A 19,467-nucleotide genomic window follows, 5' to 3' on the forward strand; every position below is an offset into this window, starting at 1 on the left:
ACTTTCTACAATCATGGAATTGGTTGGCTGGTCTCTCAGCGCAATTGACCACATTTTCTCGATGAGAAGTCGTGGCAGAGGGGAGCCCTCCTGCCCCGACGGGACGTTTGCTGCTGGACGATGGACTCCTGGAGGACGTGGAGGATCGTGTGTCTGCCCGTACTGTCGGTCCAGGATGTTGAAGATGCCTTCATAATATGATAAATAAATATGATAAGAGGATTTCTGCTTTTTGGAGCTGGCGGTTACCTGGCATATCGACTAATTCTGAATTCATCGACAGCTGTTCTGGCCCTTTCAGAGCTGCCCGACGTGTCTGAAGAGATAAGCTGTGCAACCAACACTCAGACTCAAATGTTGGGGGAGCAAAATCGTAAGCTGCGGTTTTTTAACTCATTTGTAGGATGGAGAAGTTGGAAACTCTGGAACTTTCAAACTCGTCTGTTTGGAATCGCCATTGATGAACCAGAGACCTATTATGGCATCTAATACCTATTTTAAACAGGCCTTGAATGTCTTAAAACAAGCTTTTGATTGTTTTTGCTAAATAAATGAGAAATTCAGCCTCTGAGCCATGTCTTTATCATCCCATTCTCTAATTTCATTATCTATGAGGGATTCAGAGTGGGCGGGGCTATGATAATGAGGCTCTGTGCTGATTGGCTGCCTGAATGACGCGATACACCGCTACGAAAAAATGGCGAAAGCTCCGGCGGAGTTAGTTGTGGGCGTGGTTTCACGCATCGCTCCTGTCGTTACGTAATGACGGGATCAGAATCTGAACGGCTCGTAGATCCACATGACACTGTACGGCTCACCGGGCGGCTGTACAGACACTGCAGAATCTGGTTTCTTTCCTCCTTCTCTGAGTTGGCAGGCTGAGGGGAGACCACTTTATATATGTTACAGCAAGAAAAAACCTGTTTTTCATAATAGGTCTCCTTTAAGGCAGACGGAAAATTACTGCAGTCTGCCTGACCCAACTGCAATTGTTGATTCTACAATCTGACCTTGACCGAGTGGCTTGGCAGGACGGTCTAGTCACAATTTCTCTGGAGGAATGAAAACAAAACGCCTCCCCTTCCCCTCAGGACACCTGTGGACCTGGATCAGAAGTGTGCCAAGCCGTCTGATAACAACAATGGCTGAGGAGAAGATCTGGGGCAGAGTTCACACACACACACACACACACACACACACACACACACACACACACACACACACACACACACACACACACACACACACACACACACACACACACACACACACACACACACACACACACACACACACACACACACACAAATAAATACATGTCCTTCAATTTCAACGCCTTCTCTCGTACCCTCTCTACAAAACACACTGAAAAATCAATACCTCTCCATCTACATATATATAAAATTCTGTGTCAAGCATTATTACGGATAATTATTGGATTTGTACATTGTTTAACAAGCTACCTGGATCTACACTTATTTTTTATTTAACACGAGCCTGTTATAGGCAGATAAGCCTATCATTTCAGACACCTTTGCATCCAACTTCTTCTTAATGTGTCTATATATATACAAGGAGACATCGTATAACTGGGAAGCCAAAGTCTGTGATGATCAGTTTTTCTTCCATCTTCGTATTCTCTTTCTTCCGTCTTGGGTAAGACTTCTTGCCTTGGGAATCCCAGTCTGTAATTGGATGCTGCTTTGGCGTCACTGCTGCTCATTTGCATAAAGTTGAACTTCTCCTAACTTCAAATTGACGCTCTGGTCGCTGTCATCGCGTCGCTTGCTGCAGCCGATGCCCCAGACGCCCTTTGTAGAAGCGATCATTGAAAATGAATGGCAGCGGCTGCTTATGACGCTCGTGAAGCTTTTGCTGTGAATGCAGGGTTTACGCCAGGGGCGTAACTAGGTTTTAAGGACAGGGGGCGCTTAGCCCCCAAGAGATGGACAGGATGTGAATAAACGTAGTGAGCGAGTGAACATTTCACAAACAGATATAGTATGTATTGCAAAGGAAAGAAAGAGGAAAAAAAGAAATAAAGAATAGAAAAATAAACATGGTGTGACAGACTTCACAAAAATATTCTCTACATAACAAGACCTGTAATTGTGACAACCTGTTGGTTGAAAACTTCTAAATGAATATCAATTATTGATATACATTTCTTGTCCGTGATTAATTTAAGAGACTTAAAAAAAGAATACATTTCAATCAAAAACAGGTTAAATAATGGGGTTGAATTTCGAAATGTACTTTTATGAATATGGAATTTACCTAATACAATACAGAGGTTGACAATAGTGCAAATGTTTTTCTCTTTGAATTCAAAATAAGTAATAACATTTTTCCCTTCTATGTTGAGGGAAAAAAGTGTGTATGTGTGTATATACAGTATATATATATATATATATATATATACAGTATATATATATATATATATATATATATATATATATATATATATATATATATATATATATATATATATATATATATATATATATATAAATAATTACTTGCACCAGTATGTTTGCCACTAAACTAGAAAATCAATGGTCAAATGTTCATGAATAAGCATTTCCAAATCCACCTGTAAATGCAATTTGTATCATCTTGAGAGTTTCTACAAGTAATATGTTGTAAAACTCATACCCCATGTTTTCTTCACAGAACACATCAATGGTCAACAATGAAATGCATCAAAGTGTATAACAATCCTTTGGGACAGGACCTTGACTACAAGCCGTAACATTTAGACAAAGCATTGGGTGTTTCAACATGTGTAAACCAATACCTTTAAATCCAGCTGTAACCTTTTGTCTTTTGAAGGCACTTACTTGTTACTATCACACTTGTTCAACCTACTGTATTTTTGATTTGTAATGACCTCCGGCCCTCCCACGGGTAGTGAGCACATAGGAAGGGGGACCCACATCACCTTTCCAGCTATTCCTGGCCAGGCCCCATGGGTGGAGGCCACCGGGGGCTTGTCATCCGAGCAAGGGGAAATGAAGAGGAATGATGTTGCACATCATGAGAGTCCATGAACCGTACTGTGACTGGTTCCACATCGAGGACTTGTTTGCCTTGGGTGACCCTAGATGCACAACGCCCCAGACAACTGAGCTCCTAGAACTGGACATGCAAGCCCCTCCATCCCGATAAGGTGGCAGCTCAAGGAGGCGTACAAACACTTTCTAATTTTACCATCCATACAAATAATATCATTTAATGTATAGTATAGACTATATAACTATATATGGCTTTATGTACATATGCACACCCATATACTGTATATATGTATACATACACATTGTAGTACATACACACTTACAATAATAATAATAATAATAATAATAATAATTAAAGCTGTAAGCAGGAATGAATGGGCCCTCGCGCATGCAATTTTCACCCATAAAGATCAATGACTCCAAACCGAGTCCGATGACACCACCCACGAGTCTTTATGTCAAACCATTCAAAAGTTATGGCAGAAAGTAGGAACTATCAACTTTTCTTTAAGTTGCGCCATGATACAGGTGTGTACCGATTTTCATGCATGTACGTCAAACTGTATTGTGGGGTTTGAGACACAAAGTTTTCTAGGGGGCGCTGTTGAGCCATTTTGCCACGCCCATTAATGCAAACTATTAAATATCAAATTTATCACCAGACCTGGCTTGCGTGCAAAATTTGGTGACTTTTGGGGCATGTTTAGGGGGGAAAAAAGGCCCTCATTTCGTCGGAAAAATAAAAATAACGAGAAGAAAAAAAAAAAAACGGTGCTCGGGCCCAAATAATAATAATAATAATAATAATAATAATAATAATAATTAAAGCTGCAAGCAGCGATGAACGGGCCCTCGCACTCACGTCCACCGCCCCCCATAAGCATATCAGAATGACACCACCCACGACTCTCTATGTCAAACCATTCAAAAGTTATAGCAGAAAAAAGGAACAACCAATCAGAAGAAGGGGCGGGGCTAATTCAGGCCAATGAAGGTCAAGGACTCAAAACCGAGTCCCATGACACCACCCACGACTCTTTATGTGAAACCATTCAAAAGTTATGGCAGAGAAAAGTATTCTAGGGGGCGCTGTTGAGCCGTTAGGCCACGCCCATTAATGCAAACCATTAAATATCAAATGTATCACCAGGCCTGGCTTGCATGCAAAATTTGGTGACTTTTGGAGAACTATCAAATATGGACCAATCAGATGAAGGGGACGAGCGCTTTTTCGCGTCTAGCGTCGCCACGGTAACACTTTTGAAAGAGAAAAGTAATGTGCGTCGTCGCAGGACAGAGACGAAAATTTTGATGTAAAAAAAAAAATTTCGGCATACAGCCGGTCTCGAACTCCGGACCTCCGGGACCATAGACCGTAATGCTCTGGTTGAGCTAAGACTCAACTATTACGTTTTCTTTGACTTACTGCCTTAGGAGAGACCAACATAGCATTATAATGTCTGGAACTCTTTTTCCTAATTTTTTAAATATTTGTAAGGTATAAATATTAGTAAAACACTACTATTTTATTTATTACTCTTTCTGTAACCATTCCACCGTGGTTCTAACCGGCCTGAGCACGGGACTATTTCTGACGTCACCACATTACAACAGCTGATCGGTCGGGGGGCGGGGCCGTCATCACCCTACTCGCCACTGATTGGTCGGGGGGCGGGGCCGTCATCACCCTACTCGCCAGTGATTGGACGGGGGGCGGGGCCGCCAGAAGTTTGAATCAGGAAGCGGGAGTCAAACCATTAAAAAGTTATAGCAGAAAAAAGGGACAACCAATCAGAAGAAGGGGCGGGGCTAATTAAGGTCAACGAAGCTTAAGGACTCATTACAGAGTCCCATGACACCACCCACAACTTACTTCCTATGTCAATCCATTCAAAAGTTATGGCAGATAAAAGTATTCTAGGGGGCGCTGTTGAGCCGTTAGGCCACGCCCATTAATGCAAACCATGAAATATCAAATGTATCGCCAAGTCTGGCTTGCATGCAAAATCTTGTGACTTTTGGAGAACTATCAAATATGGACCAATCACATGAAGGGGGGGCGCGCCTTTTGGCGTCTAGCGTCGCCACGGTAACACTTTTGAAAGAGAAAAGTAATGCGTGTAGTCGCAGGAGGTAGACGCACATTTTGATGTATAACACACCTGGGTGCACGTTACGGTTCGGGCTGAATTAACTGCCGAAGGAATGGCATAAATTTCGCCAAAATGACACAATTTATTCAAAATGGCCGACATCCTGTTCGTTTTCGGCCATGGCTCCAAGAGACTTTTCTTTAAGTTGTGCCATGATACAGGTGTGTAGTGATTTTCGTGCATGTACGTCAAACCGTATTGTGGGGCTTGAGGCACAAAGTTTTCTGGGGGGCGCTGTTGAGCCATTTTGCCACGCCCATTAATGCAAACCATGAAATATCAAATTTATCGCCAGGCCTGGCTTGCATGCCAAATTTGGTGCCTTTTGGGGAACTATCAAATATGGACCAATCAGATGAAGGGGGGGTGCGCTTGTTGGCTTCTAGCGTCGCCACGGTAACACTTTGGAAAGAGAAAAGTAATGCGTGTAGTCGCAGGATGGAGACGCACATTTTGATGTATAACACATCTGGGTTCACAATACGGTTCGGGCTGAATTAACTCTCGAAGGAATGGCATATATTGCTCCAAAATTACGCAATTAATTCAGAATGTTCAAAATGGCCGACTTCCTGTTCGGTTTCGGCCATGGCGCCAAGAGACTTTTCTTTTAGTTGCGACATGATACAGGAGTGTACCAATTTTCGTTCATGTACGTCAAACCGTATTATGGGGCTTGAGGCGCAAAGTTTTTTCTGTCTGAACCAACCAGATGAAGGGTGGGCGCGCTTTTTGGCGTCTAGCGTCGCCACGGTAACACTTTTGAAAGAGAAAAGTAATGCGTGTGGTCGCAGGAGGGAGACGCACATTTTGATGTATAACACACCTGGGTGCACGTTACGGTTCGGGCTGAATTAACTGCCGAAGGAATGGCATAAATTGCGCCAAAGTGACACGATTAATTCAAAATGGCCGACTTCCTGTTCGGTTTCGGGCATGACGGCAAGAGACTTTTCTTTAAGTTGTCCCATGATACAGGTGTGTACCGATTTTTGTGCATGTACGTCAAACCGTATCGTGGGGCTTGAGGCACAAAGTTTTCAAGGGGGCGCTGTTGAGCCATTTTACCACGCCCATTAATGCAAACCATTAAATATCAAATTTTTCGCCAGGCCTGACTTGGGTGCAAAATTTGGTGACTTTTTGGGCATGTTAAGGGGGGCAAAAAGGCCATCACTTTGTCAGAAGAAAAATAATAATAATAATATTAAAGCTGCAAGCAGCAATGAACGGGCCCTCGCACTCACGTCAACCGCCCCCCATAAGCATATCAGAAATGACACCACCCACGACTTCCTATGTCAAACCCTTCAAAAGTTATAGCAGAAAAAAGGGACGACCAGTCAGAAGAAGGGGCGGGGCTAATTCAGGGCAAAGAAGATCAAGGACTCATTACAGAGTCCCATGACACCACCCACGACTCTCTATGTCAAAACATTCAAAAGTTATAGCAGAAAATAGGGACAACCAATCAGAAAAAGGGACTGGGCTAATTGTCACCAATTATGGTCAAGGACTCAATGCCGAGTCCCATGACACCACCCACGACTCTCTATGTCAAACCTTTCAAAAGTTATGGCAGAAAAAAGTATTCTAGGGGGCGCTGTTGAGCCGTGAGGACACGCCCATTAATGCAAACCATGAAAAAAAAAATCAGATCACTCAAATGAACGACGATCATACAGTACAGCTGTATCTCATGGTCCAGAATGTATGATATTATATTAATCTATTATACCATATTATATTACATGTTGTTATTTCATATTAGCGTACCCAGTAATATAGCATATTGTATTATTGCATTGTATGTTGCTTCATTTCATATATTTTTGACTGTATTATATTGTAAAATTATATATCATAGCGATTGCATTATTATATAATTTCAATTTATAACACTAATATACAATTCCTCACACACACACTCCTTCCAAATGTTTCTTTTTTTTCTCCATTATGACAATTCTATGCTGTCATCCGTTATGTTTTTTGTTTTTAAGCTTGTTATGTCTGTTATTCAAATATATTAATACATTCATTAATATGCTATACTGTATTTTGTATTGTGTATATTTTGTATTGTGTATATTGTGTGTGTGTGTGTGTGTGTGTGTGTGTGTATATATATATATATATATATATATATATATATATATATATATATATATATATATATATATATATATATATGTGTGTGCGTGTGTGTGTGTGTGTATACCTGAAGTGTGACTACCTGCAGAACGTATTTTAGCATGAAAGCTTGCATATTTAACGTACATCAAGCATCCTGTATCATAGCTACATGTCTGCCGTTTGTAACAAAGCAAACCGCGTGAAAATCGGTTGAAAATCAAGTGAGTTATAGTTATTTTACTTATGCAGACACCTCCTTCCACAATAGAAGTGAACGCTCTAGAGTTAAAGCGATACCGATCCAAGATGGCGGCCACGCCCGACGTTCTCAGGCAGTCAATGCGGCGCCTCGACCAAGATGGCGGCCGCGCTGAACATCAGCCCCTCCCCCCGCGGGAGCTGCGCGCGCAAACTCCACTCAAATTCAAAAGTTATGGCAGAAAATCGGGACAACCAATCAGAAGAAGGGGAAAGAGAAAAGTAATGTGCGTCGTCACAGGACAGAGACGAACATTTTGATGTAAAAAAAACACAAAAATTGCTGACAAAAATTTTGGCATATCAAGCCAGGCTTGAACTCTCGAACTCTGGCAGCAAAGACCGCAATAATCTGGCTGAGCTAAGTCTCGGCTATTCCTCTTATTTGACCTACTGGCTTAGGACAGACCAACATAGCGATAAAATGTCTGGAACTTTTTTTTCCTAATTTTTTAAATATTTGTAAGTTATAAATATTAGTAAAACCCTACTATTTAAATTATTACTTTTTCTGTAACCATTCTGCCAAGGTTGTAACCGGGCTGAGCCGGGAATATTTCTGAAGTCACCACATTACAGGGAGCTGATTGGTCGGGGGGCGGGGCCGTCATCACCCTACTCGCCACTGATTGGTCGGGGGGCGGGGCCGTCATCACCCTACTCGCCACTGATTGGTCGGGGGGCGGGGCCGCCATCACCCTACTCGCCACTGATTGGTCAGGGGGCGGGGCCGGCAGACGTTTGAATCAGGAAGCGGGAGTCAGCGCGAGAGCGACTGGCGGCTCGCGGCAATTTTATTATAAAAAAAGGACAACCAATCAGAAGAAGGGGCGGGGCTAATTCAGGCCAATGAAGTTCAAGGACTCCATAAAGAATCTGATGACACCACCCACGACTCTCTATGTCAAACCATTCAAAAGTTATAGCAGAAAATCGGGACAACCAATCAGAAGAAGGGGCGGGGCTAATTAAGGCCAACGAAGCTTAAGGACTCATTACAGAGTCCCATGACACCACCCACGACTCTCTATGTGAAACCATTCAAAAGTTATGGCAGAGAAAAGTATTCTAGGGGGCGCTGTTGAGCCGTTAGGCCACGCCCATTAATGCAAACCATGAAATATCACATTTATCGCCAGGCCTGGCTTGCATGCAAATTTTGGTGACTTTTGGAGAACTATCAAATATGGACCAATCAGATGAAGGGTGGGTGCGCTTTTTCGCGTCTAGCGTCGCCACGATAACACTTTTGAAAGAGAAAAGTAATACGTGGTGTCGCACGATGGAGACGCACATTTTGGTGTATAACACACCTGGGTGCACGTTACGGTTCGGGCTGAATTAACTGCCGAAGGAATGGCATAAATTGTGCCAAAATTACACAATTAATTCAAAATGGCTGACTTCCTGTTCGGTTTCGGCCATGGCTCCAAGAGACTTTTCTTTAAGTTGCGACATGATACAGGTGTGTACCGATTTTCGTGCATGTACGTCAAACCGTATTGTGGGGCTTGAGGCACAAAGTTTTCCGGGGGGCGCTGTTGAGCCATTTTGCCACGCCCATTAATGCAAACCATGAAATATCAAATTTATCGCCAGGCCTGGCTTGCATGCCAAATTTGGTGCCTTTTGGGGAACTATCAAATATGGACCAATCAGATGAAGGGGGGGTGCGCTTGTTGGCGTCTAGCATCGCCACGGTAACACTTTCGAAAGAGAAAAGTAATGCGTGTAGTCGCAGGATGGAGACGCACATTTTGATGTATAACACATCTGGGTTCACGATACGGTTCGGGCTGAATTAACTCTCGAAGGAATGGCATATATTGCTCCAAAATTACGCAATTAATTCAGAATGTTCAAAATGGCCGACTTCCTGTTCGGTTTCGGCCATGGCGCCAAGAGACTTTTCTTTAAGTTGTGCCATGATACAGGTGTGTAGCGATTTTCGTGCATGTACCTCAAACCGTATTGTGGGGCTTGAGGCACAAAGTTTTCAAGGGGGCGCTGTTGAGCCATTTTTCCACGCCCATTAATGCAAACCATTAAATACCAAATTTTTCACCAGGCCTGGCTTGGGTGCAAAATTTGGTGCCTTTTGGGGAACTATCAAATATGGACCAATCAGATGAAGGGGGGGTGCGCTTGTTGGCGTCTAGCGTCGCCACGGTAACACTTTGGAAAGAGAAAAGTAATGCGTGTAGTCGCAGGATGGAGACGCACATTTTGATGTATAACACATCTGGGTTCACGATACGGTTCGAGCTGAATTAACTCTCGAAGGAATGGCATATATTGCTCCAAAATTACGCAATTAATTCAGAATGTTCATAATGGCCGACTTCCTGTTCGGTTTCGGCCATGGCGCCAAGAGACTTTTCTTTTAGTTGCGACATGATACAGGAGTGTGCCAACTTTCGTTCATGTACGTCAAACCGTATTATGGGGCTTGAGGCGCAAAGTTTTTTCTGTCTGAACCAACCAGATGAAGGGTGGGCGCGCTTTTTGGCGTCTAGCGTCGCCACGGTAACGCTTTTGAAAGAGAAAAGTAATGCGGGTGGTCGCAGGAGGGAGACGCACATTTTGATGTATAACACACCTGGGTGCACGTTACGGTTCGGGCTGAATTAACTTTCGAAGGAATGGCATAAATTTCGCCAAAATGACGCGACTAATTCAAAATGGCCGACTTCCTGTTCGGTTTCGGGCATGACGCCAAGAGACTTTTCTTTAAGTTGTCCCATGATACAGGTGTGTACCGACTTTCGTGCATGTACGTCAAACCGTATCGTGGGGCTTGAGGCACAAAGTTTTCAAGGGGGCGCTGTTGAGCCATTTTGCCACGCCCATTAATGCAAACCATTAAATATCAAATTTTTCGCCAGGCCTGGCTTGCATGCAAAATTTGGTGACTTTTTGGGCATGTTAAGGGGGGCAAAAAGGCCTTCACTTTGTCAGGAAAATAATAATAATAATAATAATAATAATAATTAAAGCTGCAAGCAGCGATGAACGGGCCCTCGCACTCACGGCCGCCGCCCCCCATAAGCATATCAGAAATGACACCACCCACGACTTCCTATGTCAAACCATTCAAAAGTTCTAGCAGAAAAAAGGGACAACCAATCACAAGAAGGGGCGGGGCTAATTCAGGCCAATGAAGGTCAATGACTCCATACAGAGTCTGATGACACCACCCACGACTCTCCATGTCAAACCATTCAAAAGTTATAGCAGGAAATAGGGACAACCAATCAAAAGAAGGGGCGGGGCTAATTTTCACCAATTATGGTCAAGGACTCAATACCGAGTCCCATGACACCACCCATGACTCTTTATGTCAAACCATTCAAAAGTTATGGCAGAGAAAAGTTTTCCGGGGGGTGCTGTTGAGCCATTTTGCCACGCCCATTAATGCAAACCATGAAATATCAAATTTATCACCAGGCCTGGCTTGCATGCAAAATTTGGTGACTTTTGGAGAACTATCAAATATGGACCAATCAGATTAAGGGGGCACGCTTTTTGGCGTCTAGCATCGCCACAATAACACTTTTGAAAGAGAAAAGTAATGCGCGTAGTCGCAAGATGGAGACGCACATTTTGAGGTATAAGTCACCTGGATGCACGTTACGGTTCGGGCCATATTAATTGCCGAAGGAATGGCATTAATTGCGCCAAAATTACACAATTAATTCAAAATGGCCGACTTCCTGTTCAATTTCGGCCATGGCGCCAAGAGACTTTTCTTTAAGTTGCGACATGATACAGGTGTGTACCGATTTTCGTTCATGTACGTCAAACCGTATTATGGGGCTTGAGGCTCAATGTTTTTTCCCTCTGAACCAATCAGATGAAGGGTGGGCGCACTTTTTGGTGTCTAGCGTTGCCGCGGTAACCCTTTTAAATGAGAAAAGTAATGTGCGTCGTTGCAGGACAGGGACGCACATATTGATGTAGAAAAAAAAAAATTGCTGACAAAAAAGTCTGGATACTGCGGGAATCGAACTCTGATCTCTGACTCCAAAGGCGGGAACGCTCTGGCTGAGCTAAGACTCAGCTTCTCATTTCTATTTGACCTACTGAATTAGGAGAGACCAACATATCGATATTTAGTAATGTAAGTCTGGAGCTGTTTTTTCTAATTTTTTTAAATATTTGTAAGTTATAAATATTAGTAAAACCCTACTATTTTAATTATTACTTTTTCTGTAACCATTCTGCCAAGGTTGTAACCGGGCTGAGCTGGGAATATTTCTGACGTCACCACATTACAGGGAGCTGATTGGTCGGGGGGCGGGGCCGTCATCACCCTACTCGCCACTGATTGGTCGGGGGGCGGGGCCGTCATCACCCTACTCGCCACCGATTGGTCGGGGGGCGGGGCCGTCATCACCCTCCGCGCCACTGATTGGTCGGGAGGCGGGGCCGTCATCACCCTACTCGCCATCGATTGGTCGGGGGGCGGGGCCGGCAGACGTTTGAATCAGGAAGCGGGAGTCAGCGCGAGAGCGACTGGCGGCTCGTGGCGATTTTATTATAAAAAAGGGACAACCAATCAGAAGAAGGGGCGGGCCTAATTCAGGCCAAAGAAGCTCAAGGACTCATTGCAGAGTCCCTTGACACCACCTACGACTTCCTATGTCAAACCATTCAAAGTTTATAGCAGAAAAAAGGGACAACCAATCAGAAGAAGGGGCGGGGCTAATTCAGGCCAATGAAGGTCAAGGACTCCATACAGAATCTGATGACACCACCCACGACTCTCTATGTCAAACCATTCAAAAGTTATGGGAGAGAAAAGTATTCAAGGTGGCGCTGTTGAGCCGTTAGGCCACGCCCATTAATGCAAACCATGAAATATAAAATTTATCACCAGGCCTGGCTTGCATGCAAAATTTGGTGACTTTTGGAGAACTATCAAATATGGACCAATCACATGAAGGGGGGGCGCGCCTTTTGGCGTCTAGCGTTGCCACGGTAACACTTTTAAAAGAGAAAAGTAATGCGTGGTGTCGCAGGATGTAGACGCACATTTTGATGTATAACACACCTGGGTGCACGATACGGTTCGGGCTGAATTAACTCTCGAAGGAATGGCATAAATTTCGCCAAAATGACACAATTTATTCAAAATGGCCGACATCCTGTTCGGTTTTGGCCATGGCTCCAAGAGACTTTTCTTTAAGTTGTGCCATGATACAGGTGTGTAGCGATTTTCGTGCATGTACGTCAAACCGTATTGTGGGGCTTGAGGCACAAAGTTTTCCGGGGGGCGCTGTTGAGACATTTTGCCACGCCCATTAATGCAAACCATGAAATATCAAATTTATCTCCAGGCCTGGCTTGCGTGCCAAATTTGGTGCCTTTTGGGGAACTATCAAATATGGACCAATCAGATGAAGGGGGGGTGCGCTTGTTGGCGTCTAGCGTCGCCACGGTAACACTTTCGAAAGAGAAAAGTAATGCGTGTAGTCGCAGGATGGAGACGCACATTTTGATGTATAACACATCTGGGTTCACGATACGGTTCGGGCTGAATTAACTCTCGAAGAATGGCATATATCGCTCCAAAATTACGCAATTAATTCAGAATGTTCAAAATGGCCGACTTCCTGTTCGGTTTCGGCCATGGCGCCAAGAGACTTTTCTTTTAGTTGCGACATAATACAGGAGTGTACCGATTTTCGTTCATGTACGTCAAACCGTATTATGGGGCTTGAGGCACAAAGTTTTTTCTGTCGAACCAATCAGATGAAGGGTGGGCGCGCTTTTTGGCGTCTAGCGTCGCCACGGTAACGCTTTTGAAAGAGAAAAGTAATGCGTGTTGTCGCAGGATGGAGACGCACATTTTGATGTATAACACACTTGGGGGCACGTTACGGTTCGGGCTGAATTAACTTTCGAAGGAATGGCATAAATTTCGCCAAAATGACACGACTAATTCAAAATGGCCTACTTCCTGTTCGGTTTCGGGCATGACGCCAAGAGACTTTTCTTTCAGTTGCGCCATGATACAGGTGTGTACCGATTTTCGTGCATGTACGTCAAACCGTATCGTGGGGCTTGAGGCACAAAGTTTTCAAGGGGGCGCTGTTGAGCCATTTTGCCACGCCCATTAATGGAAACCATTAAATCAAATTTTTCGCCAGGCCTGACTAGGGTGCAAAATTTGGTGACTTTTTGGGCATGTTAAGGGGGGCAAAAAGGCCTTCACTTTGTCAGGAAAATAATAATAATAATTAAAGCTGCAAGCAGCGATGAACGGGCCCTCGCACTCACGGCCACCCCCCCCATAAGCATATCAGACATGACACCACCCACGACTTCCTATGTCAAACCATTCAAAAGTTATAGCAGAAAATCGGGACAACCAATCAGAAGAAGGGGCGGGGCTAATTCAGGCCAATGAAGGTCAAGGACTCCATACAGAATCTGATGACACCACCCACGACTCTCTATGTCAAACCCTTCCAAAGTTATAGCAGAAAATCGGGACAACCAATCAGAAGAAGGGGCGGGGCTAATTAAGGCCAACGAAGCTTAAGAACTCATTACAGAGTCCCATGACACCACCCACGACTTCCTATGTCAAACCATTCAAAAGTTATAGCAGAAAAAAGGGACAACCAATCAGAAGAAGGGGCGGGGCTAATTCAGGCCAATGAAGGTCAAGGACTCCATACAGAATCTGATGACACCACCCACGACTCTCTATGTCAAACCATTCCAATGTTATAGCAGAAAATCGGGACAACCAATCAGAAGAAGGGGCGGGACTAATTAAGGCCAACGAAGCTTAAGGACTCATTACAGAGTCCCATGACACCACCCACAATTTCCTATGTCAAACCATTCAAAAGTTATGGCAGATAAAAGTATTCTAGGGGGCGCTGTTGACGCCCATTAATGCAAACCATGAAATATCAAATTTATTGCCAAGCCTGGCTTGCATGCAAAATTTGGTGTCTTTTGGAGAACTATCAAATATGGACCAATCACATGAAGGGGGGGCCCGCCTTTTGGCGTCTAGTGTCGCCACGGTAACACTTTTAAAAGAGAAAAGTAATGCGTGTTGTCACAGGACGGAGACGCACATTTTGATGTATAACACACCTGGGTGCACATTACGGTTCGGGCTGAATTAACTGCCGAAGGAATGGCATAAATTTCGCCAAAATTACACAATTTATTCAAAATGGCCGACATCCTGTTCGGTTTCTGCCATGGCTCCAAGAGACTTTTCTTTAAGTTGTGCCATGATACAGGTGCGTAGCGATTTTCGTGAATGTACGTCAAACCGTATTGTGGGGCTTGAGGCACAAAGTTTTCTGGGGGGCGCTGTTGAGCCATTTTGCCACGCCCATTAATGCAAACCATGAAATATCAAATTTATTGCCAAGCCTGGCTTGCATGCCAAATTTGGTGCCTTTTGGGGAACTATCAAATATGGACCAATCAGATGAAGGGGGGGTGCGCTTGTTGGCGTCTAGCGTCGCCACGGTAACACTTTTAAAAGAGAAAAGTAATGCGTGTTGTCACAGGACGGAGACGCACATTTTGATGTATAACACACCTGGGTGCACATTACGGTTCGGGCTGAATTAACTGCCGAAGGAATGGCATAAATTTCGCCAAAATGACACAATTTATTCAAAATGGCCGACATCCTGTTCGGTTTCGGCCATGGCTCCAAGAGACTTTTCTTTAAGTTGTGCCATGATACAGGTGCGTAGCGATTTTCGTGAATGTACGTCAAACCGTATTGTGGGGCTTGAGGCACAAAGTTTTCTGGGGGGCGCTGTTGAGCCATTTTGCCACGCCCATTAATGCAAACCATGAAATATCAAATTTATCGCCAGGCCTGGCTTGCATGCCAAATTTGGTGCCTTTTGGGGAACTATCAAATATGGACCAATCAGATGAAGGGGGGGTGCGCTTGTTGGCGTCTAGCGTCGCCACGGTAACACTTTTGAAAGAGAAAAGTAATGCGTGTAGTCGCAGGATGGAGACGCACATTTTGATGTATAACACACCTGGGTGCCGTTACGGTTCGGGCTGAATTAACTGCCGAAGGAATGGCATAAATTGCGCCAAAGTGACACGATTAATTCAAAATGGCCGACTTCCTGTTCGGTTTCGGGCATGACGCCAAGAGACTTTTCTTTAAGTTGTCCCATGATACAAGTGTGTACCGATTTTTGTGCATGTACGTCAAACCGTATCGTGGGGCTTGAGGCACAAAGTTTTCAAGGGGGCGCTGTTGAGCCATTTTACCACGCCCATTAATGCAAACCATTAAATATCAAATTTTTCGCCAGGCCTGACTTGGGTGCAAAATTTGGTGACTTTTTGGGCATGTTAAGGGGGGCAAAAAGGCCATCACTTTGTCAGAAGAAAAAAAAAAATAATAATAATAATAAAAATTCCTGCAAATACAATAGGGCCTTCGCACTGCAAGTGCTCGGGCCCTAATAATAATAATAAAAATTCCTGCAAATACAATAGGGCCTTCGCACTGCAAGTGCTCGGGCCCTAAAAATTCCTGCAAATACAATAGGGCCTTCGCACTGCAAGTGCTCGGGCCCTAATTAATAAAAATTCCTGCAAATACAATAGGGCCTTCGCACTGAAGGTGCTCGGGCCCTAATAATAATAATAATGTCAGCAATAACAACAATGGTAGTCATCATCACACTAGAAGCCAAAGGGCAAGCTCCACTTGCTGTGTCATCCCAGCAGTTTGGGATGTGTTTCAGTGGGATTATTCAAACTCATGGCCCTTCTTCCTCATTTTGACACATTTCACATATAAAAATAGAGTAAACCTCACAAAATCTTTCTGTAATTTTTCAAATGTCATATTTTACATCATCTGTTATTGATCTTCTATACCAACAGTCAGTTTTTTTTAAGATAACTTTTAATTTACATTTTTTTTTTATAGTGCACATCTTTGGTCTATTAAACATTTGGGTTCATGTTATACAGCATTCCATATTGAATGTGGTACAGCATTTGTTTGTAACTCTTAAAGCAGCACAAAATACTTTTTTCATATTTCAAAATCAAGTTCGATGCCATTTGAAAGACAATTTGCTCACTTTTTGTAAGCCTAACTCTCACGGTCTTTTGTCCTCATTGATAAAAAACATCCCAAGTAACTCTTGGCTCCCGTCCCAGTTCTCTGGTGACAACTGCATATTGGCTAAGGGACTATGTTAGACATCAGCAACAATTAAATTAGCTCACAGAGCTAAAACGCACATCATGGCAGAGGTGAACACTCAAACAAGTATTGACAGAAAAGAGAACGAGACAGTGACAGAATAAGAGATCCAAACAAGAGAATTCCTTGACAGTATCATTGAACCTCTGCACCTTTATGATGGCCCTTTTCCTAAAAATGATCAAAGTTCCTTTGTGCTGCTCTAAACACTCAAGATTGTCAATGTTTGAAGCATGACTTGATATTTGTTTCTTTCCGAGAGATTTTGATAAAACTCTACCCGTACATATATCTCAACAAACAGCTACAGTGGTGTTGTAATCTTGTTTGTGCTTTATGGCAACATATCTAAGCATATAAGCTGCAGAAACGTTTAGTAACTGCCCAGTCTGTTCAGCAATGAAAAAATAGGAAAAAAAGGTGAAGTTAAAAAAATGAAAACATATCTTCAAGTCCTTTTCAAGTCTCCATTTAAATTGTGTTCCTCATTATTGGTAGGATTGTCCTGGTTTATGGCCAGCAGAGATGAACCAATGAGACGAGCAGAGAAGCAGGGAACACGAAGAGTGACAGGAATATGGCTGAAGCTCCACCACAATCCGTAGCGTCTTCCTGTTGGACAATTAGAAAAATACTCATTTCACCAGGGAATATGTTCATTACAACACAGCAATTCTGCTGATCAAATCAAAATTATCTTTGAAAACTCTCAGGTTTTTATTATTGAATTGAAAGAAATTGAATTAAAGTGAACCAAACAATTTAAGACATTGTTGAAACTGAAATTTGTTTTGGCACTGTCCAACAAAACCAGAGAAAAGAATAGTAGTCTTTTTGTCAGATTATTCTGAAATGTGCATCCTATGGTATAAACAGTGCCACATAACACATCATCATAACAAAGAAGAAACAAACAAACAAAAACATTTAGAGCAATTGTTGCAACATTGAATGTAATAAGGTAACTGTAGGGTTACTTCAACAACTCAGTCCATCCATGAAAATGTAAAGCCTATTTAGAGCCCATTGCTGATTTAATAATTTATCAAACTTAGTGACAAAAAATGTTCTTGCTTTGTTGAGTTGACTCTGTGGCAGAAGCTGATACTCTTAAAGGAAATAGAATATGATTGGCGTTAGATGTAATCCTACAAATCGTTCTATTTGTGGTTTTCTTTTTATGTCTGTCTTTTTTTTTTACTGCAACACACTTCACCACTGAGACACATCACACAGACATTACAGCAGTCACCACACTACACATACTGCACCCATCACTGTCTTGTCATTTCATATTTCACTTTGGTGGTTTTAGTCCTTTCTGTCGGAATATGGAATCCAAATATTAATAAAATATGTTAAACTAGACTGTTAAAGACTGGTGAAGGAGCACCTGTCATTTCGTTGTTATGAAATACGGTAAAAGATCTCCCGAGTGTTTCATCCGCGGAGATCCCATGGATCTCCAGACTTCCATTGAGTCTGTTGGACTTTCATCCAACTATTAAAAATTTTGGTTATATCTGAGATTATGTCCCTTTGTCCAAATCCTTTTGAGTCCTTGAAAATAGAAGTACTTTGCTTAAAATGCCTGTAATTCCTAGATAGTAAATACCACATTTTAGGGCAAGATCAATTACAGAAAAGATAAAAGTCTACTGATCATATCTTTATTGTTGTATTTCCAAATCCATTGTAGTGGTGTCTAAATGCAAAAATCATAAAAACTCTGTCATTGTTCGAACCCTTCTCAACCTAATTGTATTTTCACAGTGGAGTGGATCCACCGTCTGCTCTCACCTTTGGGTGGTAGGCGTGGCAGGATTCTGGACGTCGCCGCACCTTCTGGGATTTCATCCTGTTGCACTTCACTGTGGCGTTATGTTCACAGCTGTTAAGGACCCGTCATTGCTGGTTACTGAGGACTTTTATTCATTTATTCTTCAAACTAAGCAATTTATTTCTGATACAGACTTGTCCTTCATCATAAGATTTGGCTTTATGAAAGGTTCACAAATCAGTACATTTGCACATAACTCACCTCCTTATTAAAAACCTTCTGATTCACAAACGCTTCATAAAACTCTGATTTGTAAATTTGTGTACATTATATATACATATATATGTAAGTGTAAGTCTTGTCACATAAATGAAGGATATATTTGATCTCTTTGGGGTCCAGCAGGATGGGTCCATATTGACGAGAGCAGTCACAGTACGCCTGAGTCACAACTAGAACCAAATTGCTATCAGGAATCTGCTGCACCACAAACATCCTGAAACACAAACAGGTTTCAGTTAAATATGAATTATAAGTCACTTATTAAAACAACATTGTTTAATTTCAAATTTCATCACTCTGTCAGAACAGAGTGAGAATTGTGCTAGAGTGTATATACAGTATTTACAAGGAAAGATGGATGCATGATGCTGTTAAATTCAATTAAAACACAGTCAGCGTACACTTTGAATCAAAGTAATGTAATGTATATTTGTACATAGTAAGATATTAATCGAAACAAAAAGGAGACTGAAACTACTTGATTAACATAAGGGCCGTGTGCTGAGGTAAGTGGTTACATCAGATATCTCAGATTTAAATTATTTACTACACTCTGTATAAAGCTGTATGGAATTTCTGGAAAGCTACCCCACTTTACTGCCTAAAAAAAAGTTT

General features: G+C 42.6%; 1 protein-coding gene across 4 annotated transcripts in view; it reads right to left on the reverse strand.

The window, feature by feature from the left end:
* Nucleotides 1-16,510: 16,510 nt before the first annotated feature.
* LOC133444415 (voltage-dependent calcium channel subunit alpha-2/delta-4-like) overlaps nucleotides 16,511-19,467 on the reverse strand; it is an 81,327-nt gene continuing 78,370 nt past the window's right edge. For all 4 annotated transcript variants that reach the window (XM_061722192.1, XM_061722190.1, XM_061722191.1 and 1 more), the window contains 3 exons: nucleotides 18,946-19,066; nucleotides 18,591-18,668; nucleotides 16,511-17,402 (listed from right to left, as the gene is read on the reverse strand). In XM_061722192.1, the coding sequence (XP_061578176.1) occupies nucleotides 17,301-17,402; nucleotides 18,591-18,668; nucleotides 18,946-19,066 (301 nt within the window). In that variant the 3' untranslated portion in view covers nucleotides 16,511-17,300. The remainder of the gene's footprint in view (nucleotides 17,403-18,590; nucleotides 18,669-18,945; nucleotides 19,067-19,467) is intronic.

The sequence above is a fragment of the Cololabis saira genome, chromosome 5 (assembly GCF_033807715.1).
Source record: "Cololabis saira isolate AMF1-May2022 chromosome 5, fColSai1.1, whole genome shotgun sequence".
In the NCBI taxonomy this organism is placed as follows: domain Eukaryota; kingdom Metazoa; phylum Chordata; class Actinopteri; order Beloniformes; family Belonidae; genus Cololabis; species Cololabis saira.